Source organism: Amphiprion ocellaris, chromosome 24 (genome assembly GCF_022539595.1).
Source record: "Amphiprion ocellaris isolate individual 3 ecotype Okinawa chromosome 24, ASM2253959v1, whole genome shotgun sequence".
NCBI classification, from domain to species: domain Eukaryota; kingdom Metazoa; phylum Chordata; class Actinopteri; family Pomacentridae; genus Amphiprion; species Amphiprion ocellaris.
The window spans coordinates 4,946,189-4,958,957 of NC_072789.1; the positions used below are offsets into that span (position 1 = coordinate 4,946,189).

The 12,769-nt window shown below is 40.6% G+C and overlaps 1 protein-coding gene across 3 annotated transcripts in view; it reads right to left on the reverse strand.

Moving 5' to 3' along the window:
* Positions 1-1,128: 1,128 nt before the first annotated feature.
* il1rapl1b (interleukin 1 receptor accessory protein-like 1b) overlaps positions 1,129-12,769 on the reverse strand; it is a 353,384-nt gene continuing 341,743 nt past the window's right edge. For 2 of the 3 annotated variants that reach the window (XM_055008610.1, XM_023275009.3), the window contains 3 exons: positions 9,253-9,423; positions 6,334-6,378; positions 1,129-4,547 (listed from right to left, as the gene is read on the reverse strand). In XM_055008610.1, coding sequence (XP_054864585.1) covers positions 3,820-4,547; positions 6,334-6,378; positions 9,253-9,423 — 944 coding nt within the window. In that variant the 3' untranslated portion in view covers positions 1,129-3,819. The remainder of the gene's footprint in view (positions 4,548-6,333; positions 6,379-9,252; positions 9,424-12,769) is intronic. The other variant, XM_055008611.1, reaches the window with a different exon arrangement.

The window sequence follows — 12,769 nt, forward strand, 5'->3', positions numbered from 1 at the left end:
ACCTATTCCTTGGCTGACTACAGCATTGGCAGGCAACCAGAGAAGAGTCACTGCAACGGGATAAGAAATAATACAAAACCTTTAACTTCCACGGATCAAACAAATAAAATATAGATTGTTAATTAAAGAAAATGTAGTAAGCTTTTGCTAACTTTAAACAGTCAGGCTAATTGTTTCCCCATTTACAGCATACTACAGCTACGGACTGCTAACACTATTAGCTACATGCATTTTTAATATCAGTCTTTTCCTAACAGCCGATTGTACAGTCGTGAAACCAAACCAACTCGTCATCATTCAAGATGACGCACACGGAGGCTAATTAACAGTGTCAAGCAGGATTTCACGATTGTCCCTCATGTACTTCTCTTTTCCCTCCAATGCTCTCGCTTTGATCACAGCGAAAAATAAGTAAACGGCTACACTACGGGCACGTCGCTGCGAGGCAGAGGGGGGAAGGAAATAAAAAGAAAATTGTTTATCTGCCTCAAAGCATGCTGAAAGAAAAAGAATCCTGCTTTCTGAGAGACATTAAATGTGACAGTTTTACTGAGCAAACTTGCCTGCAGTTTTCAATGGACTAGTTCCCGCTGAAAAAGGCGTGAAGCGGTGAGTCTAGAAACACAGATGCATACATTACCACTTGAAATACAGTCTAAACAGAAACGCCAAAACATATTCAAAATCTGCATGATGGCATAAAATGACTGGTGCATCTTTTACACAAACAACAAATATGCATTCTCTGTGCATCTGTGCCAGCTGTCTGTGATTGCAGCCAAAAGTACACTAAGGTCAAACAACAATCAGGACATGGAGGTTTTTAAAGTGTTTCTCGATGCATTGACTCCCCTGATTTAGTCTTATTCTAAAAATGAGGCCTGGCTGATTCAGTCTCTGAGTGGAATAAGGAGACTTATTGATTGTTGTTTCAAGGTTTTACGGGAGACGGGAGAGTTATGGCAGTTGGGGCTGCGTCGGCTCCCCGCCAACAAAAGGGATCCGGGCATCGTCAGCAATCCACGCCGCCTCTCCATAAACAAAGTGAGTCAGGTGGCGTTTTAAACGTTTTTTTTCTCAACAAACACAGCCTCTCACACAGCACACACACAGCACAGAGAAATAACATTACCATTAATGTGGTTTTATTAATAATAACAGTATCTCTTTTAATGAACATTGCAGATACATAATAGAAAATAAATCAGAAAACAGGAGAGACGTCGTCTCAAGAGTCGTGAAAGTGCCTTGAATAATTCTGTGCTATATATTGTCATTGTTACTCATCAATCGTTATCACCTTTCCCATCAAAGCCACGTCGCCAGAAAGTCGTCATGAAACAAAAGTGTGTGTGTCGTTCTGCTTAGAAAACGTTTGTATTCACAGAGCCTCCCAAAGCAGCAGGACTCCTGTCGAAATCTCATCGATTCCTCGCGTTTGAAACCTCCAGTCAGGATTAGGATTTCTGCTTTGAGAGGCCTTGTGATTAATGACCACTGGTTTCATGAATATGGCTCGATTGTCTTCATCTTAATCATGTTATTGTCTTGATTATATTTACACAATGCCTTATCAAAGAGCACAGCAAACTGATGGTGCTCTTAATCCATGTTACTTTTCATACGGGGGGGGGGGGGGGGTGGTGGTGGTGGTGGATAAATATAGGCCTGGTTTAAATGATCTATTTGAAAAATCTCCAATAACACTGAATTCCCCCAAAAAATCCAGGCCCGGTTTGAAATATTCACCGAAAGTAGAGTTAAAACGAAGATTTGAAGGAGATAAAAAGGGTGGGGGAAGAAACACAAGTTGTCATTTATTGTTTACACGTTCAACACTTTGCATATTTTATGGCACTAAATGAAACATCTATGAGATGTTGCAGGTATTTTTAGTATGAGGTTAGTTTCTCGAAAACAAAAAAAAACCCAAATGACTTGGCACAGCTGCAGGAGGATCTGTGAGAATAGCTCTTATTTGGATGAATCACGATGGGGGGAAAAAGAAAGACCATTTCGTAAATGGTTTACTTTAGCTTGCTTTGGTCTAAAGTAGCATGTCTGTTGTAGTTACATATACACCAGGATTTAATTTGCATTTCTAACAACATTCTCGTCACTCTTTAGCATATTTGGAAGGGTTTCATTCTAAAAGGCTTTGAAGAAAATACACCTCATGTTGATTATTGGTCAGTAGGGCAACGATATAATTCTCTAAATGTTACTTTTATATTAATAACTAAACAATCACAGGTTGACTCGTTTTGGAATGAAACTCTTCTTCATCGTCATCTTCTTACATACCCGACCGTGATGTGAAAGCCCTATTTTATTTATCTGAGAGAGCAACTCAACAAGAGGGAAATGGCAAACAATTAACAGAGCTGTCATTTAAGAAGAAAATGAACGACTGAGAGAAGGTGTTTTTTGTAGCCCTGGACAGCCTTGTTTGGTCCTACAGAGGAAACCAGGTAGACTTAATGCTTCGATGGATGCCATGGCTTTCTCTTCCATCCGCACTGACATCACGGAGAGCTCCGTCCTCGACTGTGAATCGCTGTAGTGGCTGTGAAATCAACAAGAAATACAAAAAAGAAAAAGCCTGCTGAGCTGCAATCAGTGTGGTTGAAATGTCAAAAAACGCCCCTTTTTTAAATGACGAAAACAGACTTTTTTTCTCTTGCACTATAAGACATTTAGTGAATGACCTATCGATTTTTGTGAGCTATGCAGTTCCACATAACAAAACATTGTTGTTTTTTTTTTACCCGAATCCTTCTATCACAAACTTTATAGGTATAACTTCTCTAAGCAAATATCCCTCAGTTACAAAAATAGACTTTTCTTTTTTCATAAAATAATACACATAATTACTTTTTCAGTGATATAATCATCTGTTAAGGTAAATAGCAAGGCTGTTTTTTTAAAAAGTAAATGTTATCGTGAGAGAAACAGAGAGATGTGAAGCCTAGCACCATATTCTTCATTTCCCCCTTCACAGAATTTTCTGAAAGCGTTCCGTCGATTTGGGTGAAAACCCGTCTTTTCCTCCGCTCTCTGGCCTTCAAGTTTTGCATATTCTGGTTGAGCCCAGATCCTCAACCCTTTACAGCAGTCAGTGGAAAACTCAAATCTCAAACCTTACGCGTCTCCTGAAGGCTTTTTGACCCCTCCCACCCCCCCGAGAAAAACCCCAAAAGCTTTATAAACTACACCAGCCAAGAAATAAAGATAAAGGTAACAACGGTTTAACCAACACATCTCACAGGCCATTGCTTCACTTTTGTACAAACTGAAACAAAAAGAAATTAAAAAAAAAAAAAGTCCCAGGTGATGATAAAACATAAAGAAGAAACAAGTCCCAAACACTGTTGCTACAAAGAATTAGAAAAACGTATGTACAGGACCCTGTATTCCTTGACTCTCTGGGTAAATTATCATAGGTGTTGGCTTGTGTTACGTGAGTGTTTATACAGGCATACAAAAAAGTTCTCCTTGCTTCTTTTTTTTGTTGTTCAGTAGAACTTTTTGTGGTTCAGTTTCAATAAAAGCTCTTATTGGACCAAAAACAAAACAAAACAAAAAAAATATCTGCCACCACCTTCTCCAGCTCCAGTTTGTCCAGTGATGCCCCATCCTGCCTGCCCCATCCTCCCCCCCGGCTTTTGTTTTTATCTGGTGCAAATTCAACAGCAGCAAGTAGCTTAGTGTCATTCCGGTCCATCCGGTGCGTTCAGGGTCCAGGTGCCAATTGGTGAGTCCTCCCTGTGTCGGACATTGTTTAGATCCACAGTCTTACCCCACCCTGCACCGTCTCTGTCACCAGATGACACTGGATATACTGGTCTCTCTGGGAAGCAGCGGCAGCATGGCGTTGTTGCCGTGGCCTTCCTCCAGACTCTGCTGGCGCGGTGACTTGGACTGCGGCCGCTGTCCGTTGATGAGTGTCATGGGGATGTTGCAGTAGGTGTGCTGGTTGCCTAGCGAGGAGAGCGGCGGGAGCGTGCCGCCGGGCGGCAGGTCGTAGTCGTAGCTACGGTAATAGTGTTTCTGCCTCATCTGGGTGTGGCAAGAGTTGTGAAAGGTCGAGCGCAAGTCCGGGTGTGCCGTCGCCATGGCGGTGGAGGTGGCCGCTGCCATGGAGATGGCCGAGACGGTCTGGAGCTCGCCGAAGGGGCCCTGCTCGCTGACGTCCAGCACCTGCTCGTGGGAGATGCTCAGGGGCTCCATTCGCTTAAAGGGCATCTCGTAGAGCAGCTGCTTCCAGAACTTGGAGTTGAGCTTGTTGCTGGACGAGCCGCGCCACTTGATGACCGTCAGCATCTTGATGGTGTGTTTGAGGGCCTCCACCTCCTGGTAGTTCATGATGCCGCGCAGCTCGGCGCACTCGATCAGGATGACTTTGATCTCGCCGGTCACCAGCATGTTGCGCAGCCGCGTCTCCAGCTCAAAGATGCTCCACCCCCTCCGCACCACATAGCTGGGCGTCATGACGATGATGAGGCGCTTGCTCTGGTCCACGCAGCGCGCCACGTCCTCGATGTAGGCTGGATACACAGACAGAGACGGAGACAGACATGCCTCACTTTGACAGATTAAGAGGACAAGTAAAATCCTGTTTTCTGATTCAGCCGATTTGCTTGTAGACTTAAATAATCCTGACAAGTTTACATGTAACTACACAGAGTCGATGAGTGATGAAAATATGATGAAACATTACACAGGCTATTTGAAGAACTCTCTTGGCCTCTTAACAACTTTGTACCAAACTACTCCCCTTTCATCAAAGTCTCAAACAAACAAGGCCAATTAAGATTAGAAAAAAGCGTAAAGTTTGAAAACAAGATTGAAAAACTGAAGATGTAAAAACAACATTAAACGTCTGATGGATTATAAAATGCTCACTGGCTCTAAATTATTCCACCATCTGGTGTGCGGATAATGATACACAAGATAAGGATAAAACAGATATGTGGTTTTATATGCTAACTTAAATACGCAGCTACAGAATTGGCGGCGTTTAATAACACAGAACAAGAGGATCAATTGGTTTTACACTCAAAGCAACGCGAGACACAGGTGTCAGCTTAAACTCATATCCGTCACGAGGTGGTAAAATAAGTTTACAGTAAATACAGTATTGTGCTCACGTCCCTAATGAGTAACTCAGCTGCTTGGGTAATAATGAATGTGATTAAGTTTCTCCCCAGGCCTTTCCTCGGTGTCAGGAGGAGGAGGGAAGCGTGTGAATGGAGGCGTGTGTGCAGCTAATGCCTGCTTTTATCCCTTTCTTGGCCAAGACAAAGACAGAGTGGCTCCTCAACAGCAGGTACACCGGATTAACTGGGCTTCGCTTCCCGATCAAAGCTTGCGACCCTCTTGTGTGTGGAGCAAAACTGCGATCAGAGAGACAGTGTGGGCGAGCGAATAATTTCTCGGTCTTAAAGCAAACAAACGCCACATTTTTATCTCTGACCTCCTCTCCATATCTCCGAGAGCAAACTGCTTCTTTCATGTCACGCTCCTGCCTGAGGCTTGGCGATGAGAGGCACCTGATTAGAGTAAACTTGGATTTGAAGTCGCCCTTTACTTCGACATGACAAGTCAATCTCTTTGCTGTTTGGTAATTGGTCCTCAAGCGCTAATTCGCTGCCATGTTTCCCCCGGAACAACGGCTCCCCTGAAAGGTTAGAGCCTGCTTAGTTGAGGTTAAACCAACTTTTTTTCTCTTATCTTATCATGAATAAAACAAATGTGAATGGATAAATGGATACTATATAATTAGCTAATGAGCTGTAATTTCTTTTTATGTTTTGAATTGATTAAACTGAAAGTAAATCTGCCCTCTCAGGGCACTGCCTGGTAACTTTTTATAGCTTTATAGATTAACATCATCCTTTCAGAGACTTTCAGCTTTGCAGTCTAACCACTGCACGTGTAATAATAGAGCCATGTCTACTTAAAGACTAAATCAAGGCTAAATTAAATTGATTGAGTGGAAAAAAAAGATGAAGAAATGATCATTTTGTTGTTCATTATAAAGAATTCATATATTTACAGCTATTGGCTTTACTGATGGCTCCAAAATAATTCTTTAATACTGAAAAGTTCAGTAAATACTACGTGCTACAAGAATTAATTATTCATTGCCAATCTTGGCAGCATAAATTAAGCTGTTCACTACTTGGGAAATCATTATTACCAACCTATAAACACTCATGATTTATTATGAGGTGCGACCAAAATCTTTTTATGCAGAATATTGCTGGTTTGATGAGGAAATCTGTGTCGGTGTGTGTTGACACGAACGTTAAAAATCTGTGGAGAAAGTACCTCTAAGTAGTCTTGTGTCATCCTGGAAATGATCATTGGTGAAACCTAAACATAGATATTTACATTCAAAATTTTATCAAAAGATTTGCAGAACATTTGTTTTGCATTAAAAAAAGAAAACAGTTCTGTCAATGTGGGGACATGGCTCTGGCATAAACTGTGTTTCTCCACTGATGCGCTACTGGCGATGGTGAAACGATAATCGCGCTGACCAGTTTATTCCAGTTTAATATGGGACATGTAGCATAAAAAAGCAAAGGAAAAAGCATTATATTTGGGTGGTAGGAGTTCAGCAAAGACTTGATTTATGATAAAATAATACTACACGTAAACTAGAACAGTATGGGAGAAATGCACCAGAGCGGCAAGATGCTTAACGTGTTAAAAATAATCCAGCATACTGTGGAAAAACAAGTTGCTAATCAGCAGCTCAGGAGAAGGATTGTTGACACATGCTGAAACCCCCAAATGGCCAAAATTGTGTTTATCTATAGCCAAGGATTATGCTTTATTATATCAAATGTTGAGATGCTAATACATTCCCAATAGGAGCTAAATATTTCTACATAGACACAATAAACCAGCGAGCTGTGCCACCAAGCTGGAATTGTGGGAGACGTACTTTCGATTCCTCTCAAATCCTTGCATTTTTATGCCATTTTTCCCATATTACAACAGTCCCCCTGTACTGAGCACATAATCACAGCAAGGGATTCAGTTTATAACCTTGGCACAATGCCACTGAAGAGGAACATAATTAGTAATGGTGGTATGTGCGGGAAGACAGGCAGATGCAAGTATTCAAATGGAGGCTAATAACATAATGATATTATCAAACTCATCTGTGTGATGAGTTAATCAAAGATAAGCACGGGGCACGGTGAGGGGCTCCACTAGATATACACTGTGGTAAAACATGCATTAATATCCATGCAAAAGGAGTTGGTTTTTTTGATTGTACAGCTGACATCATTGCACAGCAGCATGCAGAGGCACAGCGTGTTTGGAGCTGGATCAGGAATATGGACTAATAATGGGCTGCTTATTATGTTGCATATGTAATATAGGTTATTATGCCTCCCACAGGCTTTAACAGTGTAGATCACATACTTTTTAAACTTTGGTATGTAAAGTCTCAACTAGTAAGTCCAGGAATTTTCTTGCATTTTAATGTGGTGTTGAGTGGAGGTGCGGTGCATTATGTTTGGCTAGCTTAATTAATCTACAACAATGTATAACTGCATAAAATTTAGTTAAGTAGAAATATAAAGCAGCATAAAATGGAAATAAGGTACATATCATTAGTTACTTTCCAGTTTCCACAACTTCTAATTTAGTTATTTTCCATTAATCTCATGACAAATCTATGGCATACAATGTCTCAATTATTAATTGAGCAGCTATTATATGATCTCTGAATCTATCTGACCTCTTCTGTTGGGTGATTAACAGTTTAATGACCAATCTTTCAACTCAACATGTGTACTACCGACCGCTAAAACTAAGTCAAACTAAACCAGAGGTACTGGTATACTTTAAAGGCTTGTATAACTGCTTGAACTAAAGGCTCCTTGAATAGCCACATGAATGGCAATGTTTTAGGAAGTAGAACATTTGTATTGAGATGAATTTAGCAGTGGTGCCAACTGTTTTTGTGCCCCTATTTCCACTGCAGGAACATGTGGGCCATTATGCCCATACATTCAATAACAACGATTTGTCATTGATTTGAAGCACTCAGATTCAACGCTGTGGTCGAAGCTGTCAGATCCTACACAATGGAAACAGACCGACTGAATGGACCAATTATTTCTGTGTTCCTATAAAGGGTTGCACTACGTCACACCTGCCCTGAGGTTCTGCGGTGTAAAGTCACCTATTGTCACCACCAGTCATTTAAATGTTGGACGTTATTTCTCTGTAGGGTTATTTAACTTCATCAATGACACAAAAATCTATATTGTCTTTTGTTTGTTTTTTACAGCTGAAGCATCCTCAGGCGTATTTTCATACAAATGTTAAGCAAATTTTGGGTAAACTTTTGAAGTACTATTTAAAAAATTGACAAAAATGAAAATGCAAAGAGGCTTGTTTCCAAAGCTACACAGTGTCGTCAGAAGGTGGTGGTATAGGTTGCATGGCCGTAATAAACAGAGTAGAGGAAGCAAGTTTGCCAGCTGCCATAAGAACTTGAAGAAGAAGAAACAAACAAAACTTAAATTGAGAAAAGTTCTTAGGAATTGCTTTGAATTTGGCAAATTGTAGTTATTCTTTCACATCAGCGGGTTTCAGTCATGTGAATGAAATGTTTGCTACGTTTTTTCAAATTTTGCCATCTACATTAACCTTTTCAAATGCCATACTTCAAAATGCAAACAAAAAAACAATAAGGCTATTGCTTAAAAGACTGTTTCAGCTTCCCTTGCAACAGTTGTGATCAGATATTGTCGGTATTTTTTTTTTTGTTTTGGTACCTTTCATGAATGTAGTCTGACATTTTTTCTCATGCTAACATCTTATCTGGGTTTCTGTATACCAAAATTTGAAACTTCTTTTATGACCTGTATATTTTATACATATCTTGCTGCTGACTACTGGATAAATACAATGAAAACGATGAAATTCTAATCTTTTTCACCCAAAGTTTAAACCAAAGAACCTTTAAATTAACCCTTTAGGACACTGATCCACTTCAGTTCAGCCAGCGGTTAGAAAAAGCTCATTTCATTATGATCAAATGGAAAAACAATGATGGTCTTAGATGTCAGTGTTATGCCACAACACAAATGCATAACAGAAAAAAAAAAAAAAAAAAACAAACAAGGCATCACCACTGCACTGACAACAGCAACACGAGCAACACCAAACGACAAAAAACATTCGACACAACTTGACATCGCCGTGAGAGAGAGAGCTTACTTCCTGTGGGGATCAAATCCCTGTCTGGAATGAAGAGTTTATACCCATAATGCTTCTCCAGCACGTCGGGGAGGATCTCCAGGGCAAAACGCTCCTCCTCCCGGGTCTCCTGGCTCCACTGGTCCGGGTCCACTTTGGTGTAGGACAAGTAAGCATCATAGTCCTTGTTATCTGCAGGTAGAAGGAGGAAGGCAGATGCTGACATGGGTGTTTCATAATAAAGCAGAAGCAGAGAGAGAAAAATCAAGCCTTGGCTTCAGAATTAACACATTGTTCCCTTGAATACTCGCACCACTTCATGTATGAGCAATAAAAAGCTCCCAAAACCACTTTGGTTCAATTAAATGCGCATACGTTTTATGATTCCAACACAATGTTTTCTACATTGGTCAGCAAAGTGATGCGGTGTTATACCCCAGATGCACACAATCTATTTTCATACTGGTGCACAGAGAGCTATTAATTCACTGGGAGACTTCAGTGAGACAGGACGCCTCCGTTACACTGACCTCTGGGCACCTCTGCCCATCTGAGTGCTTTTCATTACAGCTCCGTCCCCACTGATGAATAAAGTTGCCTTGATAGCTACTTTGCCCACTGCAAGCAAAACAAATTAGACTCCAGCCTGAGCTAAACGCCCAACGCTGCCTGCTAGGCCGGCACATGGCGCGCTTCCATCACCCACATGAAAGCTCTGATTGATAACGGATTTGAAAGGGCTGAGCTGAGAGACGGAAAGTGAGAGTTAGGGGAAGACTTAATGTTTGAATCAGGAGAATGGAAGACATGGAAGTGACAGATACCAGAGCTTTCACCTAATACATATGAACCAATGGCTTCTAGCTCCTATGCCAATCCACAACTCTATGGCAACAGTTTGAGAAGATCCTCAGCGCAAAGCCTAGTTTGGTGACCAATATGATGTGGAAGAACTTGACCAGCCTGCTCAATTCCTTGAAGTTTAAACTGAACCGAAACAAAACCTGTGTAGTGGATCCTTAAGATTTCTATATATTCCAGAACAATAGAGATTAATATTTTGAGGCATAATTTCTTTTTACCAAAGTCACTATTAAAGCTGTTCAAATGTGAAATTTCAATGATTTATTCAGTTGGATTCATACCCAGTTGGTCAGAAGTAATATAATTAGATTTCAGCAATTGGATTGGCTCAAACGATGGGATGTTCGGATTAAATCACAATCGAGATCAAACTCAGTGTATGTCACTCAAAACATCCTTGTCATAGTATTGGGATACCTGTAGTCCAGAAAAGTACATTAATCTATATTTTTCCCTTGATTTCTTTAGCTGTTAACATGATAGAGTAGACAACCAAGACATTGGGCCACCTATGAAGCCGTTCAGAACATATTTTGGTCCCCAAAAATCAAACAAAAGTAAAATATTTCATTTAAGCTGCCATGTACCAGCATATATTAGGGATGTTGTGAAGACTTTGCGCAGCGGTCCGACTCTCCCATCATCAATATAAGATCTTGGTAAAAAATGAATGCATCTCTGGACAGAAATAAATGCTGTGACATTGCAGAAGCTTATCAAAACGATGCCACAGTGAATGTGTGTCATACTCAAAGCTAAAGGCAGTCCAACAAAATATTAGTGTGCAACTTTTTTTTTGTGTATATACAACAGAGAAAGTTGCAGCCCATATCATGTTTCTGTCATCTGTAGACTAAAACTGTAATATTGGTACAGGGCAATTGCTCACTGTGCTCAATTTGCATGATTGATTAAAAATGCAACAAATAGATACAAATTCAAAATTTGCATTCAACACCTACAGATAAAAAGAAAAGATCAGACTTTTAACATTGGACATTTAGCCATTTTTATGGTTTTGAAATATGGATCGAATATGAATTGAATGAATAATGTATATGTATTTATTGGGTTGGATGAGGGGTTTGGCTGTTTTAAAGTGAATGGAAGGGGATGTTTGTTTTCTTTTATTGTGCTTCTCTTCATCTCTTTACATAAAAACACCTGAATTGACCCCATACTGTCTACTCTACGTCTACATTGTGATATGCAGTCACATTCACAGCAGTGGCAATCTCGATTGACAACCAGAACCTCGACAGCAAAATGTGATTTCTAAATCTACATCGTTCTAATCAAGATTAAAGTAAAAAATGAAAACTATCTGCACTGGCGGGCCTCATTAGGTTTGAGTGGTAAATGTGTTTTTTTCCATTATGGTGAACTTGCTGTTTCGGCTACAGTTGCTTCGACACAAATCAGATACAATATGTGTCATATTCTGGGTCGTATGAATCCGAAATGAAAATATCTGATTCTATGTGTTTCTTTATTCACTAAAACCTGTGCCACAAAAAGAGGAAAACATCAGAACTGGGGCATGTTGAGCTGCAGTGTGAACACAGCCTTTGAGGTATTCTCATTAGAGACACGATGCAAAGTTTGGAACTCCGAGTTCCTGCCTTCATTACGACTCTGGTCGCTCTGCTTTATGGTGGCCACCTGCAGCGGCGGAGTCATGTCGTGATAAGACACTGGAAGCAATGAGGGCTGAAGATTACAGATTTGGGTTGAGAAAAGGTGAAGGCAGATGAATTCAAGAGGAGAGAGTTTAGGATCAATTCTCCGTATGGCATCCCAATTTTCATTCTTCTAATATCCTCTCCTTTCTGCTTCTCTCTGAGCCGTGAGACTGTCAACAAGATTCACTCACTTCCCGGTGGGTAATCTTGATATTTGGCAAGTTCACGGCGCTCTTAGGTGACACCACGTAATTAATCTAATTTGTTTTTATAACTCGTGATTCATTTTACAACATCAGGGACATGAAAAAATAATTGAAATGTAACCTCATAATCACTTAGTGTAACTAACTCCGAGGCTTATATTCTGTTGCACAGCGACATAAATCTCCCTCTGTTTTTCCTCTGCTAGCTCTTAAATGAAAGCTGTGTAGGCAGATCAAGGGCTATTTTAGTGGAGATGATTCACTCGTGTGTAGTGAGAAAGGAGAGGGTGAATCTGCAAGGCGGAGTGACCCCCCTTTCCTTCCTCTCCTCTTGCATCTTGAGAAATCCCTTCTTCCAGGATACTGGTGAGGACTTTATCTACAAAACCAAGTCTTTGTATCAGGACTGCAAAGGAAGCTGCTTGACCAGCGCTCTCGTGCACATGTGAAGGGGAGTTCGGTGGATGCACATGTGCATTCAGAGCCCACAGTTAGATTGTGAACTCTTGAACTCGTGGTGGAGCGAGCCAAGAGAGTCGGAGGCGTAATCTCTGGGCTCCATTACATTTAATGGAGAGTAGATTGGAACGTAGCACACGTACTCAACTCTGAAGATACATAAACACATGGGGTGGACTGCTAATGAGGAGCTGAGCACTTTTTTTTTTGGAACATAATATTTTGTTTTCCATAATTTCATTTGGCCAAAAGACTGACAGACAGCATTTTGAGAATAGTTTGGTCCTTGGTGCTTTGCTTACTTGGCTCAGTTCATACTTCTGCATT